Consider the following 17,733-nt stretch of genomic DNA (forward strand, 5'->3'; position numbering starts at 1 on the left):
TGAATTTTCTCTCACGAGACCCAATCACAGAAGGCCATGTTTAAGATATGTTCATTAACATTTATTAACTATTGCATTTATTACACTCAAAAAGTACTTTCATTGTCTTGAAATGCTGACATTCTCAACAACAGCTAATTGACACTAAAAGGTCCATCATTACTTCTTTTGTGCTTTCTGTGCAGCCTTAGTTACTTTGCCACCAGTGGGTTCTGCTTTTTCAACACCCTTAATAATGCCAACAGCAACAGTTTGCTTCATATCACGCACAGCAAATCTTCCAAGAGGTGGGTACTGGTGGAATGTTTCAACACACATTGGCTTTGATGGTATCATGGTAACAATACCAGCATCACCCTTCTTAAGATGTTTGGGGTTCTCTTCTGTAACCTTGCCAGAACGACGATCAATTTTTTGCTTCAATTCGGCAAACTTGCATGCAATATGAGCAGTATGACAATCTAAAACAGGGCTGTAGCCAGCATGGATTTCACCAGGATGATTCATGATTATAACCTAAAATTTAAGAGAAAAGATTAAAGCTTAAATTCTGTTTTCTCTACATAATTGAGAGTAGTTGTCACATATATCTAACCTGGGCAGTAAAGTTCTTAGCTCCTTTAGGAGGGTCATTCTTGCTATCACCAGCTACCATTCCTCTCTTAATTTCTTTAACTGAAACATTCTTAACATTGAAACCAACATTGTCCCCAGGTAGAGCTTCACTCAAGCTTTCGTGGTGCATTTCAACTGACTTCACCTCTGTTGTCAAATTTGCAGGGGCAAATGTGACGACCATACCAGGTTTCAAAACACCAGTTTCAACACGACCAACAGGAACAGTGCCAATACCTTAAAACAAAAGCACAACACAAATTCAAATTTACAATTTTAATTACTGTTGACCATTTACCGTTGCTGTTTGAAAATGCCAAAAAGCAGAATGAAATCATAACACAAACAGTATAACTGATTTTCACTCTTGCTTGTGAATATCTGCTAAAGATGAAATATGATATAATTTTAAATGAATCAAACTAAGCATCAATCTTCTCAATCTTCAAAAACAAATAGAACAGAAATCTTGTACACATTGTATGGATACTGCATGTTAAACTTTTTAGAGCTGTGAAATAATTGTAAATGGTATACATTCATGATAGTACATGTAGAAGACTTTTCCGATGGACACTTTGGTCATAAAATGAATGATTTTAATTTTCTTGTCTCAAAAATAAATCCACTGAATATTAAAAGGATTACGTACCTCCAATTTTGTAAACATCCTGAAGTGGTAATCGTAAAGGTTTGTCTGTTGGACGTGATGGGGGAAGAATTGAATCTAGTGCTTCAAACAGGGTTTTACCAGAAGCATTTCCCTCCTTGCGTTCAATGGCCCATCCTTTATACCAAGGCATTTTATCACTGGGTTCAAGCATGTTATCACCATGCCAACCAGAAATAGGTACAAAGGCAACAGACTTAGGATTATAGCCAACCTTCTTTAGGTAAGAACCAACTTCTTTTTTGATTTCTTCATAACGTTTCTCACTATATTTAGGCTCTGTACTGTCCATCTTATTCACACCTACAATCATCTGCTTCACACCAAGAGTATAAGCCAACAAAGCATGCTCACGGGTTTGACCATTTGAGGAGATACCAGCTTCAAATTCACCAACACCACTAGCTACGATCAAAACAGCACAATCAGCCTAAATATAAAAAATGTGAACTTCATTTTAAAAGAAAACAAAGAAAAATGTTATAAAGCAAAAAATCATCAATGCCTTATACTTTAGTCAGCAAACCTGTGATGTTCCAGTGATCATGTTCTTTATGAAATCACGATGACCAGGAGCATCAATGACAGTGACATAATACTTGGTAGTTTCAAACTTCCACAATGCAATATCAATGGTGATACCACGTTCACGTTCAGCTTTAAGTTTGTCCAATACCCAGGCATATTTAAAGGAGCCTTTGCCCATCTATGAATGATTCAAATTTTAAGTTGTGAGCATCATAGAACTTCATCTTTAAATAAACATTAACTTAAGTAATTACCTCAGCTGCTTCTTTTTCAAATTTTTCAATAGCTCTTTTGTCAATACCACCACATTTGTAGATCAAGTGACCTGTGGTTGTTGATTTACCAGAGTCCACATGACCAATAACAACAATGTTGATGTGAGTCTTTTCCTTCCCCATTAGTGGAGCTTTAAATTAGTAGATAACTATACCAGTTGAATAATCTACAAATGATATAAGGCAAAGTATTCAGTTTGTTTAACTACTAAATCATATCTTTATATCTGAAATCATTCTTGACTTGCAATTCAGCCATGCTCGTGGTATGATACAAAAGAATATTTTATCAGTGTTATTGTTGGCACCAGCTGATGTGGGCGTGCAACATTGTTTGATAAATCTCAAGAGAATGGTTGCAAGTCAAGAATTGAGCATTTCAGCTACATTCAGACAAGGTTTCCTAGCTCTAGCAAGCAGAAGAGTTTATCAGTTGAATAGATTTCATGATTCAAAACAGCAGGAGCATATAGATTTCGAACCTTGCTCTTAAAACAACAAAATTATTTGTACTCAGAATATCATAACATGGGAACTTTTCAAGAAATAAAAACATCTCTCCTAAGACGAGGGCACAAGATATTTTAAAGATATTGGAACATGAAGAATTTTTCATCATTTAACAAGGACTCCAGGATTGCATGTCACAAATCAAATCTTTTCAAAAATATCTTCTGCTGTAGGAAGTTCAATTTCATGTATGCAAATGATCAAACAACACAGACAGAAATAAGACACGTTAGGTTGATTGAAAAAAATGGACAAGACAAATGCCATTGTTAAGTAAGAAGACATTTTCATAAGCACATGTCGTTAATATTCGCGTCAAAATTCGTTAAATTCGCGTCAAATGTGAAGAATTAAACAAAAACAAAAAATCAACTTTAAGAGAAATGTTAAATTGTTAATAAATGATTTCACACAGTTGCTTGTCCCGATGAAAGTGCGGTTTACATTAAGCAAATTTTACTATAAGTTCAGCAATAAGCGCTTCCCTTATTTCATTGTTATCGAGACACAAATACTACGCTGAAAATTCATAATCACACAAACCAAAAGTAAGAAACACGTTTTGAATCAAACACGAGATATTAAAAGTAATAAAAATCAAAGGCAAGAACACAATGGCTACGTCATGAAACGATACTCAAACACTTATGAATTAACACACGAGAAAGGAGACAAAACAACGGCTTAAAAACTACAAAATGTCTTCATTTTGCTTTAAATATGAGAAAGGTAATACATCAAGAAATATAAATCATATTTCGTTTAGACCAAGGAAGCAATTGAAAACAAAATAGCTTTTATGTAATCCTGTAACAATTTACAAGGCTATCACAACAGTAAATGTTTTTGGTTTAACTCTTGCTTGAAATTAGATTATTTAAGCAAATACGACTTAAATAACACAGGAGGAATGATCCAGCAATCGATTGAAAATTTTAATACAAAATATCAGACGTAAGTTTGGTGAGATTGATTCGGATTTAAAACGAAAAAAAATACCTTCTGCAGCAAGACACAGAGAATCAGAAAGGGTGATCACATGGCCTGCAGCACAATTTATTCAAGGTGTCCATGCCACGTGATGTCATTAGAGAGAATAATTACTACTGACCTTAATATCTTCCTGGATGTAGTCGCTATCGTTAACTCAATCACTGCTGGTCAAATAAAGCAGATTTATCATAAATATCCATATTTACAAAAACTCATTTAAAAATATATGTATGTTTTTCATACATTAGGAAACAGGAATGGTCTTAAAATTCTTTTCGAGATGCACCTAATTGAAGTGAAATGTTCAACACCAAGGCAAGAATCTTGCTGTCATATACTTCTCCATGTACCAGTCAAGATCGGTTCCATACAATCAATTTTTCCTATCTCTTTCAAACGTTCCACGAGATGTTTACGTGAAAATTTCTTTCTATTGTTGATCATTGACAATACTTTCTCAGCCTTCTGGAAGTCATCTTGGTAAATAGGGTTGCGTTGAATGTTATTTCTTTCTTCGTTAGCAATATCCATAAGACCGGCGAGACTATCCCAGTCTACTCCAATGCGTCTGCTAAGCCGATATGTTTCACGCGGGCTTAATCGAGTGTGACGTAATGTTACGTCATCATCAAGAAAGCTTTCGTTAGTGCTTTCGGTAATTCTTTCTGAATCAACATTCTTAAAAAAACACGAAATGTAAGATGAGCTATAAGGTTGTCTATGCTTTATGATAGTTTCAATGATGCACTAAACACGTATTGGATATATACTGGACACAAAAATATATATTAAACTACAAGAAGACAACGAGCTAAGGAAGGGAAGAATATTCAAAAAACAGAGGAAGAGGAAGTTTTGTGTGAAACAAGTTCTTTGCGTATAAATACAGACGATATAATAACGTTGAAAATAACTTGTTTTCAAGTTTAATTTGATTTTCAATTCTTCTAGACTTTATTGCCCGAGAATAATTGTTTCAGCAGATGGGAATAAATTTCTAAACAAAATACCTCTTCTACCTCAAGTGGGATATCATCACGACCCATTTCTTCGAAACATTTCGTCAGCATATTTCGACTAAAATCATGTTGCTCGTTGTAAATAGCAAGTATCTTCTCAGCCTTTTTAAAACTGTCTGGATAGTCACTGTGATTCCGTCGAATTTCGTCTCGTTCATTATATGGGATATCTAAAAGACCACCAAGGCTGTCCCAGTCTACTGCAATTATCTCACTGATTCGAGTGACTTCCCTATGTGTCAAATTCTTTCTTAAAACATCTAGTAAATGAAAAGTAGCAAAATTTTCATCATACTCTTAACAATGAAGATGATTTTAGACTCAAATCTAATCAAATCTGATAAAATGAGACAGCATTTAAAACACATGTCAGTAAGTATTAGAAGTTGGAAAAAACGTTACCTGGTGGATGCGGTTCAACTGGATTTTCTGAAAAAAAGAGTTTGAGTTAAAATGAAACATGAAATTATTCTCATAACTAAGTAAATATCTTTACAATTTCACATTTAGAGACTCTTCTCATGGATAAAAACATAGCGTACCTAAAAGTTCAGGTCCGGGATTTGTGCCGACTTCACAAACGTTTAGTTTCCATATTAACTTCTCACTACCATCATTGGGATTTATTTCACTTATGTTCACATATCCCTTGGCGGGAAAATTCATTACCAGGCCCTTGAAGCAATCAACAACAAAACCACTGCTATCCAGTTGAGACTCATCCATTTTAAAATTTTCAAATGTTTTTTCTCTTCCAGGAAAATCCAAAGATATCTTGTAAGTTCGGCGTGTCTTTACGCGCTTTAACACTCCCCTTTCACCAATATGAAAATTTTCATTGCAATGATCAGCCAACTGGACTATGTCTTTTTCATTTTTCTTGTCCACAAACTCGCTAATGAAGATCACGGAAATATCTAAGGTGTTCATCTCTGGCAAACGTCGATACAGGACGTACGCACGAGCGACGAAAGAACGATTCAAATGACTAAGAGCACAAGCGAGACGTGGGAACTTCACTTGTATGTAACTGTAAAAAGAAAATCCTTCAATATTCATACTAATTTCTCCTTTAAGAATATCAATGTTAACTTCATTCGTTACTAGTCTCCAAACAGTCATCCTCATATCAACGCTATATGAACCGTGAAGTACGAAGGTTTCTTCTTCAACTAGTTTTGTCGTTTTGATTCTGACGCTCAAATTTGCAGGTTTTAAGAACTTCAAACCATTTGGAAGGCATTTTATAACACAGAAAACCTTTTCAACCAGCTTTAAGTCAAGCAAATGTTGAAAAGGTATCGGATTGTTGTCTTTGATCAACTCTATCTTCGTATCCTTCGCTAGACATTCTGTACCAACGTTCAACTCAACATCTTCCAAATTAACAACACCACCATCTGTTGTGATTAATTTTTCCACCCTTTCTAATCTTTTATATGTACCTAGAAAGAAATAAAAATTGATGTTTGTGTTACAAATTACGATTTTAAACTTTTTGCGCTGTAAATTAGGTTAATTCAACTGCTTTGGGTAGCATAAAATCGCAATATTATTTAAATGACGACCAAACTATAGATGCAAAGGTGACTTTGATGCTTCCAACAAACTTCTCATTGATATATTGTAAAATTTGCGAATTCCACAAACATAGAGAAATTCAATACTGGTTGAGATAAATAGAATGAATTTATAAGCCTACTTTCTAACTGTTTTAGCTTCAAACCGTGTTCACCTGTTTTACAGATACGAGAAGATTGCCTTTCGAAAAACTCGTAACCTTTTGGTAAACCTTGGTGAGCTGTTTTTACTCCTTTTTCAGAGCAATCAAAGTTATGATCATCGCTTTCCTACAAAACCACCAAACTTTAAATCGACAAGCACATATATTTTAAAGAAATATGCATTACACTAACCGATGTGGACACGTCATTGTGTTCTCTTTCTTCAATATAACTCACTATGGAATTTTCTTCATGTGTCTTCTTTTGAAATCCACTTCTGGAGCGGAATTCCTGTACATCAATCAAAACATATAGTCAATGTTTTAAAATGGAATTAAATTCGATCACTTCACTTCCATAAGCCTTACCAATGTGGGCGAGTTAAAGTCATTACTGTCTTCAGGATCACTCACACTGGAATCACATTCCGATACGTCTTTCTGGGATCCTCTTCGGGAATTTACTTGAACTTCTTCCTGTACAATCAGACAAATTTATTGTCCATACTTCAAAATGGAACATAAAATGAGAAATACTATACTTTAAATCTTACATGAATTGTGATCGAACATCTATCATTACTAACGTCAAATGTTTCTTCTATATTGTCCAATGCCGAATCTCTATCAGGACCCCCTTTTTCGTAACAGATTGTAACCTTAACATATTTAAAGAAAACACTTATTCAATGGCTAAAAAAAAAGCAAACTTATATAGCTGTCAACTGTAAAGTAAATTTTCGTCTTTTAAAGATAATCGAGTGCCAACCAACTTTCTATTTTTTGATCATGTGATCATTGAGTAATAGGTTTTAGACGTAGAAATATACCGCTGCCTTACGGGTTAAAATTTTGAAGTAAAACTGAATAACTCGACACAAATCTTAGAAAAACAGAAGAAAATTTTGAAAAAATAAGGTGACTACAAATGTGAAATATCACAAATTGAGCGTATTCAACTTACTTGTGAACGCAATTTACGCAATTTGTTCCGTTTGTTGACAAACCAGATGAAAACTATAATCACCAATACGATAACCACAGCAGGCGCAGCAACTCCAACGATCAAAGGCAGATTTGACTCATCTTGTTTCAATTTACCTGCTTTAGTAAAGTACATATCGTATATTTATCAGAAAATAAGTCTAGATCAATGTCGTAGCAAGCTCACATAATTAGTCCTGCTTATTGAATTATACTTCTTATATACATCTCTAATGTTCCTGTTATGTCCATTTTTCTCTTACCCAATTACAGTGAAAACTGATAGTAAAGAAATGAAAAATACTGTTTTGAAATTACTAAGACTAGGCCATGCAAACATTTATGTATTTAGCTTTACCAATGTTATAATGTTAAATAAAGAAATTAAATACTATCACTTACCAGTTGGAATCGCCGCTATGACAACAATATCATGAAATACAACCTTCCCTGTCAGATCTGTAAATCACCACACAAGGATTCGTTAAAATTCATTACGCATACGGATATTGTATTGAAATGCAGTAGCTAAACATAAGCTTAATAGTAAGAATATAAATATGAACAAAATGGTAAACTAATCATGGCTGCCGCATAAGACATAAAAAGCATGCGAGGAAGAAAATTTGTTTCATTTTACGGTCGATAATATTTTTTACAGGACATATGAACACATTTGAAGCAGGAGAATAAACCAAAATATATAACATAAAAATTTCTTTGTACTATCTAGCAATCACAGCTAAATTAAAAAAAATTACAGTACCTGTATTTGGTGTGGAAGAAGGAAAATTTATCAAAGCAAACGTGGAATTTCTGCCGACTCTTGGGGGGACTGCAATTATTAAAAGTTTATTTATTCTTTATAATGAAATAGCTATAAGAAATGTTATTTTTTTGACTTTTTAGGAAAAAACATCACCAATGACTTCATACAATGTCAAAATGTATTTCACATCAAAAATCGAATGTTAATTTAACCCAACTGTCCCACCATCAACTGATTCTTTAAGTCATCACATTTCAACATTTTAACGTAAAATTAACAATACAAATACAAAGAAACAAAATGTTCAAAATGTTGCTTGCTTTCCAATGTTCGTAAGAATCTTACCAGAACATATAGACAACAACATTAATTTTTAAACACGACAAGAAGAGAATGTTTATCCTACCTTCGGCGGCCGTTCGACTTGTAGTTGTAGATAAAATTGTATTTGTTGGATTCACTGCCGTTTTGGTGGCTGCAAATTTTTTTATAATATTTAATCATCACAACACACTATCATTATAAAGACATATCATCATAATCATGTGAATATGTAAAGATCACTAAATCATAATGTTTTATCATCGAAAAAATATTTTTAATTGTGTTTATAAAACTGATCAAAATTTGTCTTAAAATAAGAAATATTGGCACTTTCAACAAAAGTGCAAATCTTAACAAGTTAGAGATCGAGCAATTTAATCTAGAATATTTGCAAAAAAGACAGTCTAGATATAGACAAGTAAAATTACTAGTGCTATCATATTTGTTAATTACTGACTAAAGATGATGTACCGGGTTGCAAAAACGCATGTTGTATATGGATGGAATATTTGTCTAGAAATATAATGTAATCTGATAAATGTAAAATACAAATTTGATCCTTGCATAAGGCAAGAATATGTACAATATGTCTTCAATCCACACTTGAAAATAAAATTGAAGCTCCAATGCTTTCAGAATCGAAAGAACGAGCAAGAATGTGCATTTTTGAAAAATTGTACGACAATGTTGGTGGTGACAATACGTAGGTGGACTTCGCAATTTTCTTCATCCGGAATTCGTGGAAAAAAAGAAGGAATTCGGGTGAAAGGAAGACGGAAATTATGGAAGGAAAAATTGATCACGTTGAAAAAAATTTGTAACGCGAAACTTTTTTGGATACGAAGGGAGCAACTATAGAACTTTGGGTTCTCCCTTTTTTCATACAGTGATTTAACAATTTTTACGGAGTTTTTGAAAAATGTCCATGAAGAGTCAAATGTACGATAAAGAAAATTCATTTGTACCAGAATATAGTAAAAATACAACTTGATTTTTAAAACAAAGAAAAGAAAAATCCTTCACCTTAATTGACAACAAGTAAAATCTGAAAAATATTTAAGACAGCAGGGAGCATGTTAGAATGTTTAGGATGAACTACACAGAAAATATACATTTTTCTTCAATAAATGTAAAAAATATTTGAGTGACGATTATCTGTAGAGTATTGCTCAATTGACTGCTCACAACAGAGTTCATCGAACTCTGTCTGATAAATGAGTAATGTAAAATTTCTCTGTTTACTGATTTAAAAAGTATTATGTAAAAGGTGATTAAAATCAAACGCATTTCCTGCTTATACACGTACTTTTAATTACATTTACATCATTTTAACATGGCTGGAAAGGAAATCCTTTTGAATTTCCGTAATATTGCGCGAAAGTTGCATTTGCTTATTTGTCGTAAGTAATGTGTAATAGGCATTACTATTGAAAACCGAAGTATTAAACAAATTTCGTGCATACCTGCAATTTGGAAGATCTTTGTCCTTGCCATGGAACTCGTTATTAAACTGGTGATATTTGATCCATTTATTACAGGTAATAAAATGACCAGAAAACCAAGCGTATGTAAACTCATGGTTTCCAGAGCATTTAAGGCTTTCACCGTTTAAAGGACTACAAAAAATAAGATTTTCATGAGAAATACTGTGTGATGTATACAGTTTTTATGTAGCTTTGCTATGTTAATGGTTCCCTTTTCTTAAAAAAAATTGACATTTTTAATAATTCGTATAATATAGTTACAGAAGTTCCGTTCCATAAATTGTCATTCATAAACATTAAGTCAGTAAAAACAACGGAGAAATTTCCCAATAAATCCAAAGCGAGAGATATCTCTAATTCTTATGTATAATTTTATTGTTTAACTACATATTTTAAACTGTGTACGTGTTTTTGAAATGAAACCACAAGCTGTATTGCTATAGGTTCGTTCACCAAGATATACCACACGAAGTATAGCCGTCTTTATGCTTAAGACGGATAATACGTCTGGACGATTTATACGTCTAAGCTTTAAACCGTCCAGCATAAAGAAGGGTCGACTTAACTCAAAACTAAACGGCAAAATCAATTGATCGAGACGAGTTAACATCTATCTTTAGTTCGTCTGTCAAGACGAATTAAACGCTAAAGTCGTCTGGACGGTTAATTCGTCTTTTGGCCGTCTTTTTTTCCTTTGACGATTTAAGAGACGCATTAAAAAGATTTGTAATAAAGTTAATGTTTGAACCCGGGAGTATCGTTATATGTTTGTAAATGTAGATCGTCCAGGTTGGTATAGTCCTGAGAAGGACTGTTTCTGTTTTTGTTGACTGACGTTTCGACGACGTTAGGGGTAGTCATCTTCAGAGTCAAATGAGGAATAAACGTCAGGTTAGCCGTATTTGTTATCTGGTTTTTACGTCATTGTATTGTGTGTACAGGAAATGTGTATTGTCATTGTGAATTAGTGTGAAGTGAAATATTTTTATTTTTAGTTGTGATGTGTGATTTAGGTGTGATGTTTTTAGTTGTAATGTGTTGGTGTCAATTGTGTATTGTCATTGTGAATTAATGTAAAGTGTAATGATTTTAGTTGATCGTTTGTTTGTATTGTGAATAAGTCGTTTGTAAGGTGCAGGCAATTGCTGTGATCTGTTCAGGGGGGTTTGTTCCAAGTTGGTATGAGTTCCAAACTGAAGGAACTCATACCAACTACAGTAAGTGATACTTTACTTTCTGCGATACAAACTATTGCAAAGAAACGAGCAAACAAGACAGAGACACAACACCAAATCAAACAACAACAAAAACTTGAACGTTTAAAACAAACTAAAACACGTACAAGACATAAACACGACGATAACTGGGTGAAGAATATTTCTTCCCGCTCATTAGACGAAGCTGAAACGCGACTACTATCTTACGGACTAAAACATTCCATAACACCTAAACGAATCCCGACTGAGACGATAGTATCAAGTGTCGAGGCTGTCCTAGCGTATCAAAGAGACTTGTCAGAGAGAACCAAAGACGAGATCAGAAGCAGGATAGCCTCCACTTTACAATTGTCCTGTATACGTGACAACAACTTGACAAAGGACGAACAACAAGCACTCAAACGACTAAAACACGACAACAACATCGTCATTTTACCAGCAGACAAAGGACGCGTGACTGTGGTCATGGACAGGAATGATTACTTCAACAAAATGGACACCCTTGTTAACGACAGACAAACGTACGAACAACTCAAACGAGACCCAACACCATCACTAGTACGCAAACTTAACAGCAAGATCTTCTCTATGAGAAAATCTAACATCTGAACGTATTTACTATCGACTCAGATGTTCGATACCACGACCACCCAGACTATACGGACTACCAAAACTTCACAAGCCACAAATACCCATGCGACCTTTTGTATCATTCTGTGGTTCGCCTACTTACGAACTCTCAAAGTACTTGACTGACATACTGCAACCACTTACAAACAAATCAAAACACAAGTTACAATCCACTGAAACTGTCATTAAAAAACTAAGCACTATACAAATACCGGACAACTATATACTAGTGTCTTTTGATGAGAAATCCCTGTTCACCAGTATTCCACTTAATCTGGCACTTACTTGTACAAAAACCCTCATTACAAACACCACGGACGTACTGCCATTACCGACAGAAGACATTATGGAGCTACTGGAGCTCTGCCTCACCTCGACTTACTTCCAGTACAAAGGTACACTACAAACAATTACATGGAACAGCAATGGAACAAGAACTGAAATTGTAATGCAATCTATAGAGGAACGGGCGCTCACGACTTACAAACATGCACTACCTTTTTGGTTTCGCTACGTAGATGACACAATCACAGCACTACATGCAGACGAGATTGATGACTTTCTCACTCACATCAACAAACAGAACAGCTACATACAATTTACCAAAGATGTCGAAGAAAACGGAACTCTTCCTTTTCTCGACTGTTTGGTAAAACATGACAATCAAAAACTACGAACAACAGTTTATCGCAAGCCAACACATACTGACCGACTACTAGACCAATCATCTTACAACCCTACAACACACAAAGCCACCACAATCAGAACATTAACAAGACGTGCACAAATCATATGTGATTCATCTGACGCTCTACACAACGAAAACAACTATCTCAAACGTGTTTTTGACAAAAACAACTATAACTCTGACTTTATCAAACGCAACACTTACAAGCCCAACGAACCCAACGAAACGAACAACTCAGTGACAACAGCAACGATACCTTACATCAAAGGTACGTCTGAAACTATCTCGCATATCTTACGACCATACAACATACGTGTCGCACATAAACCAATCACAACGTTAAGACAAGTACTAACAAACATAAAGGACAAAGAACAACCCAACGAACGACAAGGTGCAGTTTATAAAATAAACTGCTCCGACTGCTACGCCTCCTATATCGAGGAAACTGGCAGGAACTTAAACATAAGACTTACTGAGCACAAACGAGCTACTAAGAAACAAGACAAAACTAATCACATTGCCGAACATCACCGAATCACAAAGCACAACATTGACTGTTGACTGGGACTCGACAAAATGCATTACTTACAGTACTGACTATAGACAACGGCTTACATTAGAAAGTTGGTATACCAACTTGGAACAAACTCCCTGAACAGATCACAGCAATTACCGGCACCTTAGAAACGACTTACTCACAATACAAACAAAAGATCAACTAAAAACATTACACTTCACATTAATTCACAATGACAATACACAATTGACACCCACACATTACAACTAAAAACATCACAACTAAAAATAAAAATATTTCACTTCACACTAATTCACAATGACAATACACATTTCCTGTACACACAATACAGTAACGTAAGAACCAGATAACAAATATGGCTAACCTGACGTTTACTCCTCATTTGACTCTGAAGATGACTACCGCTAAGGTTTTCAAAACGTCTGTCAACAACAACAAAAACAGTCCTTCTCAGGACTATACCAACCTGGACGATCTACATTTACAAACATGTAAAAAGATTCGTCTTAAGTCGCCCAGACGTATTATCGGTCTTAGGCATAAAAACGACCTAATATAACATTTAATAAGCAAATGTAAATAAATCTGTGACGATTACATCAGAATTATACATCACGAACTACTTATAACAATAAAAAAGTAGGCAAGTATACATAAGCAGGAAATTGTAACAAAACTTACCAATATATGTGCAGGAAATTTGGCAAAGTGACCAATCTTAACGCTTCAAACCGACGATCAAGCAGACGTCTTATCAAATGAAGAAGGAATTGCATTGCTTTCTTTTGAAGGAGACAAAACAACTTATTTCCTGGTTCCACTTGATAGATTTTCAGGGCGATTCCCGTGCATATTTGAAAATAAAAGATAACATCATCACTCCACCCTGTTCTGTTGGATGCCAGCATCCTGATCTTCCTTAACAACAATTCATTGTTGGTCACAGTCGTTTAAGACACTTTCACAGAAAGAATCTATAAAGTACAGGAAGCAACGGAAATGACGTCATAAAAATACGAACTGTAGCAAAGAGAAACCGGGTTAGTGCATAACGTAGCAATACGTCACAATTCAACGTCGTTTGTGATATTATTTACAACCGAGCGTTGCGAAATAGTTAGATCTATATTCTCAAATTATTCAACAAAAAGGAATTTTCTTTAAAGCATATATATATATCTAAATTGAGTTGAACTTGTTTGTGTTAAGTTGCATTTACAGTCGTCAGGAATAAAAAATACACTTGTATGGTGCCATAAAATGTGTGGGGTTAACAAACCTCCAACGACTTTGATCAGTTGTAAAATCATAGCGAACAAGTAACCATAATAATAAAATCATAGTGAAATTTTGGTATGTGCATACATGTATACACACATTTTGTTTCCTCCTCATGAGAGATCTTTCTTCTAGCACAAATGTTTGAATCAATTTATCCCAAGTATACTGTATTTAATGCACGTTTGAGAAGAAATTTGCGTTTTACTATCTGCCTGAATTCATCATCACGACAAAACCATTTTGCAAATCATGTTGCAAGAAATTATTTCGTATCTCACCAACATGGTTCTATATATTTACATATCATAATTAGTGTTGCTGTCTCTCTCTTTTGAAACACTACTCTCATGACATATCAAAGTACAAATACGTCAAAAACAACAGAGGATAAGCCATAAACGAACATGCCAAGACCAGTCTATAAAACGAGAGTGCGCGTGAATGACGTGCGATCGATCACTGATCTGATACTAGACTGGGTATAGCTTCTATAGGTAGCAAAAGTGAAACCTAATTATATATGCAAAATGCACTTCCGGGTACCACAAGAAAAACAAATTACTATAGAAATGTATGGCGGGTAACGTTTATGTACAAGGATTTTCGAATATTTAAGGCATTTCGTGACCTTTTACTAATCTCAAACATCTGTTATGGATAAAACAAGTTATGTTAATCAATTTGAGGTCAAAATGATACCAATATCTGCAAAATATCGGCTCTCGTGTTCAACTGAAAATTGCGCGTGCAAGAATCGAATTTGCCCCATCGTTGCAAAGGCAAGATAATTCACAGCTCATTTTCCAAGTTCAGAGGCAGTTATGATCTAGAATGAGTTTCGATGCTTAAAAAATTCGTTTTGTACCTTTCTTTTATCATTCTTTATTATCTAGACATTGTTTTATGTTACTTTTGCCGTGACTTCATTAGCTGGGTACTCTTGTTGTAGGAAAAAGACAAATTTACTAAGCTTTCTTCCTCTCTTTATTCTTTATTATTTTACAGATATAATTTATTCACCACGCCTTGCTAATACATTTGGACATGGCCTTCATCAATGAGTGAGTATAGTTGTTATTGACATAACATGTGCATCAATTGCATTGTATACAAAGATTCGGCAACAGAAATTGTATTCCCATGTAATAAACTACCATCAGAAGCTGAAAACACCATCCTGCCTTGTTTCATGTTGATATAACAATAGCTGTTGGTGTGAAACAAATTACTTCTGTTTGTAGACAAAATATATACTGTGATGATTATCAAGCCTAGATGACAATCACCTGCCCTACTTGTTAAGAAGCTGTTGGTTGAAAAAATTACTAAAGTGAATCTGCTTTCCTATCTTTAAAAGACAATGAGTACTTTGATTCAAACCAACAGCTATTGTTATTCAAGTATGCAGTAAAACAGAAAGGTCCTTTTAACTTCAGATGGCAGTTTACCACATGGGAATACAATTCTTGATGCTACGGTATAGACTGCAATTGATAAAAATGTTGGATACTTTTGTCAATAACAACCATACTTACTCATGGCTATATACAAATGCTACAGCAAGGTGTGGTGATTGTATTATTTTTATAAAATAAAAACAGAAATGAAAATAAGAATAAAGAGAGAAAGAAAGCTTAGTAAATTTGTCTTGTTCCTACAACAACAGTACCCAGTTAAAGAAGTCACGGCAAAAGTTACATAAAACAATGTCTAGATAATAAAAAATGATAAAAGAAAAGTACTAAACGAATTTTTTAAGCATCAAAACTCATTCTAGATCATTACTGCCTCTGAACTTGGAAAATGAGCTGTGAATTATCCTGCCTTTGCAACGATGGGGCAAATTCGATTCTTGCACGCGCAATTTTCAATTGAACACGAGCGCCGATATTTTGCAGATATTGGTATCATTTTGATGTCAAATTGATTAACATAACTTGTTTTATCCATGACAGATGTTTGAGATTAGTAAGAGGTCACGAAATGCCTTAAATATTCGAAAATCCTTGTATGTAAACGTTATCCGCCATACATTTCTATAGTAATTTGTATTTCTTGTGGTACCCGGAAGTGGATTTTGCATATATAATTAGGCTTCACTTTGGCTACCGATAGAAGCTATACCCAGTCTATTATCAGATCAGTGCGTGCGATGAACAAAGAATAACATTGCACAGTCGTCATAAGAAATGGTAAATTTATAAGATTCTTTGTGGACAATCTTCCTGGATGTAGTCGCTATCGTTACTCAATCACTGCTTGTCAAATAAAGCAGATTTATCATAAATATCCATATTTACAAAAACTCATTTAAAATATATGTATATTTTTCATACATTAGGAAACAGGAATGGTCTTAAAACTCTTTTCGAGATGCACCTAATTGAAATGAAATGTTCAACACCAAGGCAAGAATCTTGCTGTCATATATATCTCCATGTACCAGTCAAGATCGGTTCCATACAATCAATTTTTCCTATCTCTTTCAAACGTTCCACGAGATGTTTACGCGAAAATTTCTTTCTTTTGTTGATCATTGACAATACTTTCTCAGCCTTCTGGAAATCATCCTGGTAAATAGGGTTGTGTTGAATGTTAGTTCTTTCTTCGTTAGCAATATCCATAAGACCGGCGAGACTGTCCCAGTCTACTCCAATGCGTCTGCTAAGCCGATATGTTTTACGCGGGCTTAATGCAGTGTGACCATTGAGTTCTATATACCTGGAGCGGCTAACTTTACTGGGGCGAGGACGCCAAAAAAAAATGGCGGCCAAAGGACGTATTTCCGCTGAAATGATCGCTTTGCAGAAAAATAATATTCTCGACCTCCCCCTGGTGTCTATAGTAAATTATAAAGAATTTTTCAAAAACAAACACGATATCACAGAATATGGATATCGTTAGTTCCATATTCTGCGACGATATCTTTTTTGGCATTTCTTTTATAATGCCAACACTTCAATCGTTCAATTGTTGGATGTCGTATTTTCCACAAAAAGGAACATATCGCTTCTCACAGGTGAGGTAGTTGTTTGTTTTGTTAGTCCGTCAACGATTGAAAAGCAATTATACATGCTCTCGAAAAGCCATAAAATACATATTAAAAATCCTACAATTGTGGCGAAAAAAGCCATTGCCCATTGCATGAAAAGAAGCAAAATAGCAATGATAACAAATAAGCTAACTTCTCTCTCGTGAACCGTGGAGATGAACTATGATATACTTTTTTGTATAGACTAAAGAGTTTAATCGATCAAATAAGTTTGACGCTGGTAAGAAAACGACGCACATCTACATTCATACATGTGTAGCCGACATATAGGTCTTTCGTCGATAGTTATAAATGCATCCTCGTAGGAGCAGATAACTGACAACCACAGTTGACTCGCTGTTATGAATTTAAGGTTTTTACCTTGATTTTCATCAAAAAATTGCTTGCCGAATCCCAAATACACACATACATTTTCCTCACTCTTTCCTCA

At 34.6% G+C, this 17,733-nt stretch overlaps 2 protein-coding genes across 4 annotated transcripts; both read right to left on the reverse strand.

Annotated features, from left to right (window-relative positions):
* Nucleotides 1–39: 39 nt before the first annotated feature.
* Nucleotides 40–3,660, reverse strand: LOC124459562 (elongation factor 1-alpha). Its single transcript, XM_047009025.1, has 6 exons — nucleotides 3,598–3,660; nucleotides 2,068–2,255; nucleotides 1,812–1,991; nucleotides 1,268–1,715; nucleotides 596–852; nucleotides 40–516 (listed from the first exon to the last, which is right to left on the reverse strand). The coding sequence occupies exons 2-6, from the start codon at nucleotides 2,209–2,211 to the stop codon at nucleotides 160–162; spliced, it is 1,386 nt and encodes a 461-aa protein (XP_046864981.1). The 5' UTR covers nucleotides 2,212–2,255; nucleotides 3,598–3,660; the 3' UTR covers nucleotides 40–159.
* LOC124459560 lies at nucleotides 3,283–13,803 on the reverse strand. Of its 3 annotated transcripts, none has more exons than XM_047009022.1 (14): nucleotides 13,652–13,803; nucleotides 9,874–10,026; nucleotides 8,493–8,561; nucleotides 8,084–8,152; nucleotides 7,720–7,776; nucleotides 7,298–7,437; nucleotides 6,921–6,992; nucleotides 6,703–6,810; nucleotides 6,527–6,625; nucleotides 6,346–6,460; nucleotides 5,153–6,055; nucleotides 5,013–5,039; nucleotides 4,602–4,870; nucleotides 3,283–4,269 (listed from the first exon to the last, which is right to left on the reverse strand). In XM_047009022.1, the coding sequence occupies exons 2-14, from the start codon at nucleotides 9,986–9,988 to the stop codon at nucleotides 3,922–3,924; spliced, it is 2,391 nt and encodes a 796-aa protein (XP_046864978.1). In that variant the 5' UTR covers nucleotides 9,989–10,026; nucleotides 13,652–13,803; the 3' UTR covers nucleotides 3,283–3,921. The 3 variants fall into 3 exon arrangements, with proteins under 3 accessions (XP_046864978.1, XP_046864976.1, XP_046864977.1); XM_047009020.1 differs by having other exon boundaries at nucleotides 6,888–6,992; nucleotides 13,652–13,802; XM_047009021.1 differs by having other exon boundaries at nucleotides 4,611–4,870; nucleotides 6,888–6,992; nucleotides 13,652–13,799.
* Between the last annotated feature and the right edge of the window lie 3,930 nt (nucleotides 13,804–17,733).

This window comes from Xenia sp. Carnegie-2017, unplaced genomic scaffold, assembly GCF_021976095.1.
Source record: "Xenia sp. Carnegie-2017 unplaced genomic scaffold, XeniaSp_v1 HiC_scaffold_13, whole genome shotgun sequence".
NCBI lineage: Eukaryota > Metazoa > Cnidaria > Anthozoa > Malacalcyonacea > Xeniidae > Xenia > Xenia sp. Carnegie-2017.

Excerpts from the sequence above, each read along its gene's own strand:
- LOC124459560 (XM_047009020.1), bottom strand. The coding sequence starts at position 9,988 with ATGAGTTTACATACGCTTGGTTTTCTGGTCATTTTATTACCTGTAATA. Across the intron at positions 7,777-8,083 it reads TTCTTCCACACCAAATACAG|ATCTGACAGGGAAGGTTGTA; the intron begins GTACTGTAATTT and ends GGTGATTTACAG. Across the intron at positions 4,871-5,012 it reads AGTTGAACCGCATCCACCAG|ATGTTTTAAGAAAGAATTTG; the intron begins GTAACGTTTTTT and ends TTCATTTACTAG.
- LOC124459562 (XM_047009025.1), bottom strand. The coding sequence starts at position 2,211 with ATGGGGAAGGAAAAGACTCACATCAACATTGTTGTTATTGGTCATGTG. Across the intron at positions 1,716-1,811 it reads TGATCACTGGAACATCACAG|GCTGATTGTGCTGTTTTGAT; the intron begins GTTTGCTGACTA and ends TTTTATATTTAG. Across the intron at positions 517-595 it reads CTAAGAACTTTACTGCCCAG|GTTATAATCATGAATCATCC; the intron begins GTTAGATATATG and ends CTTAAATTTTAG.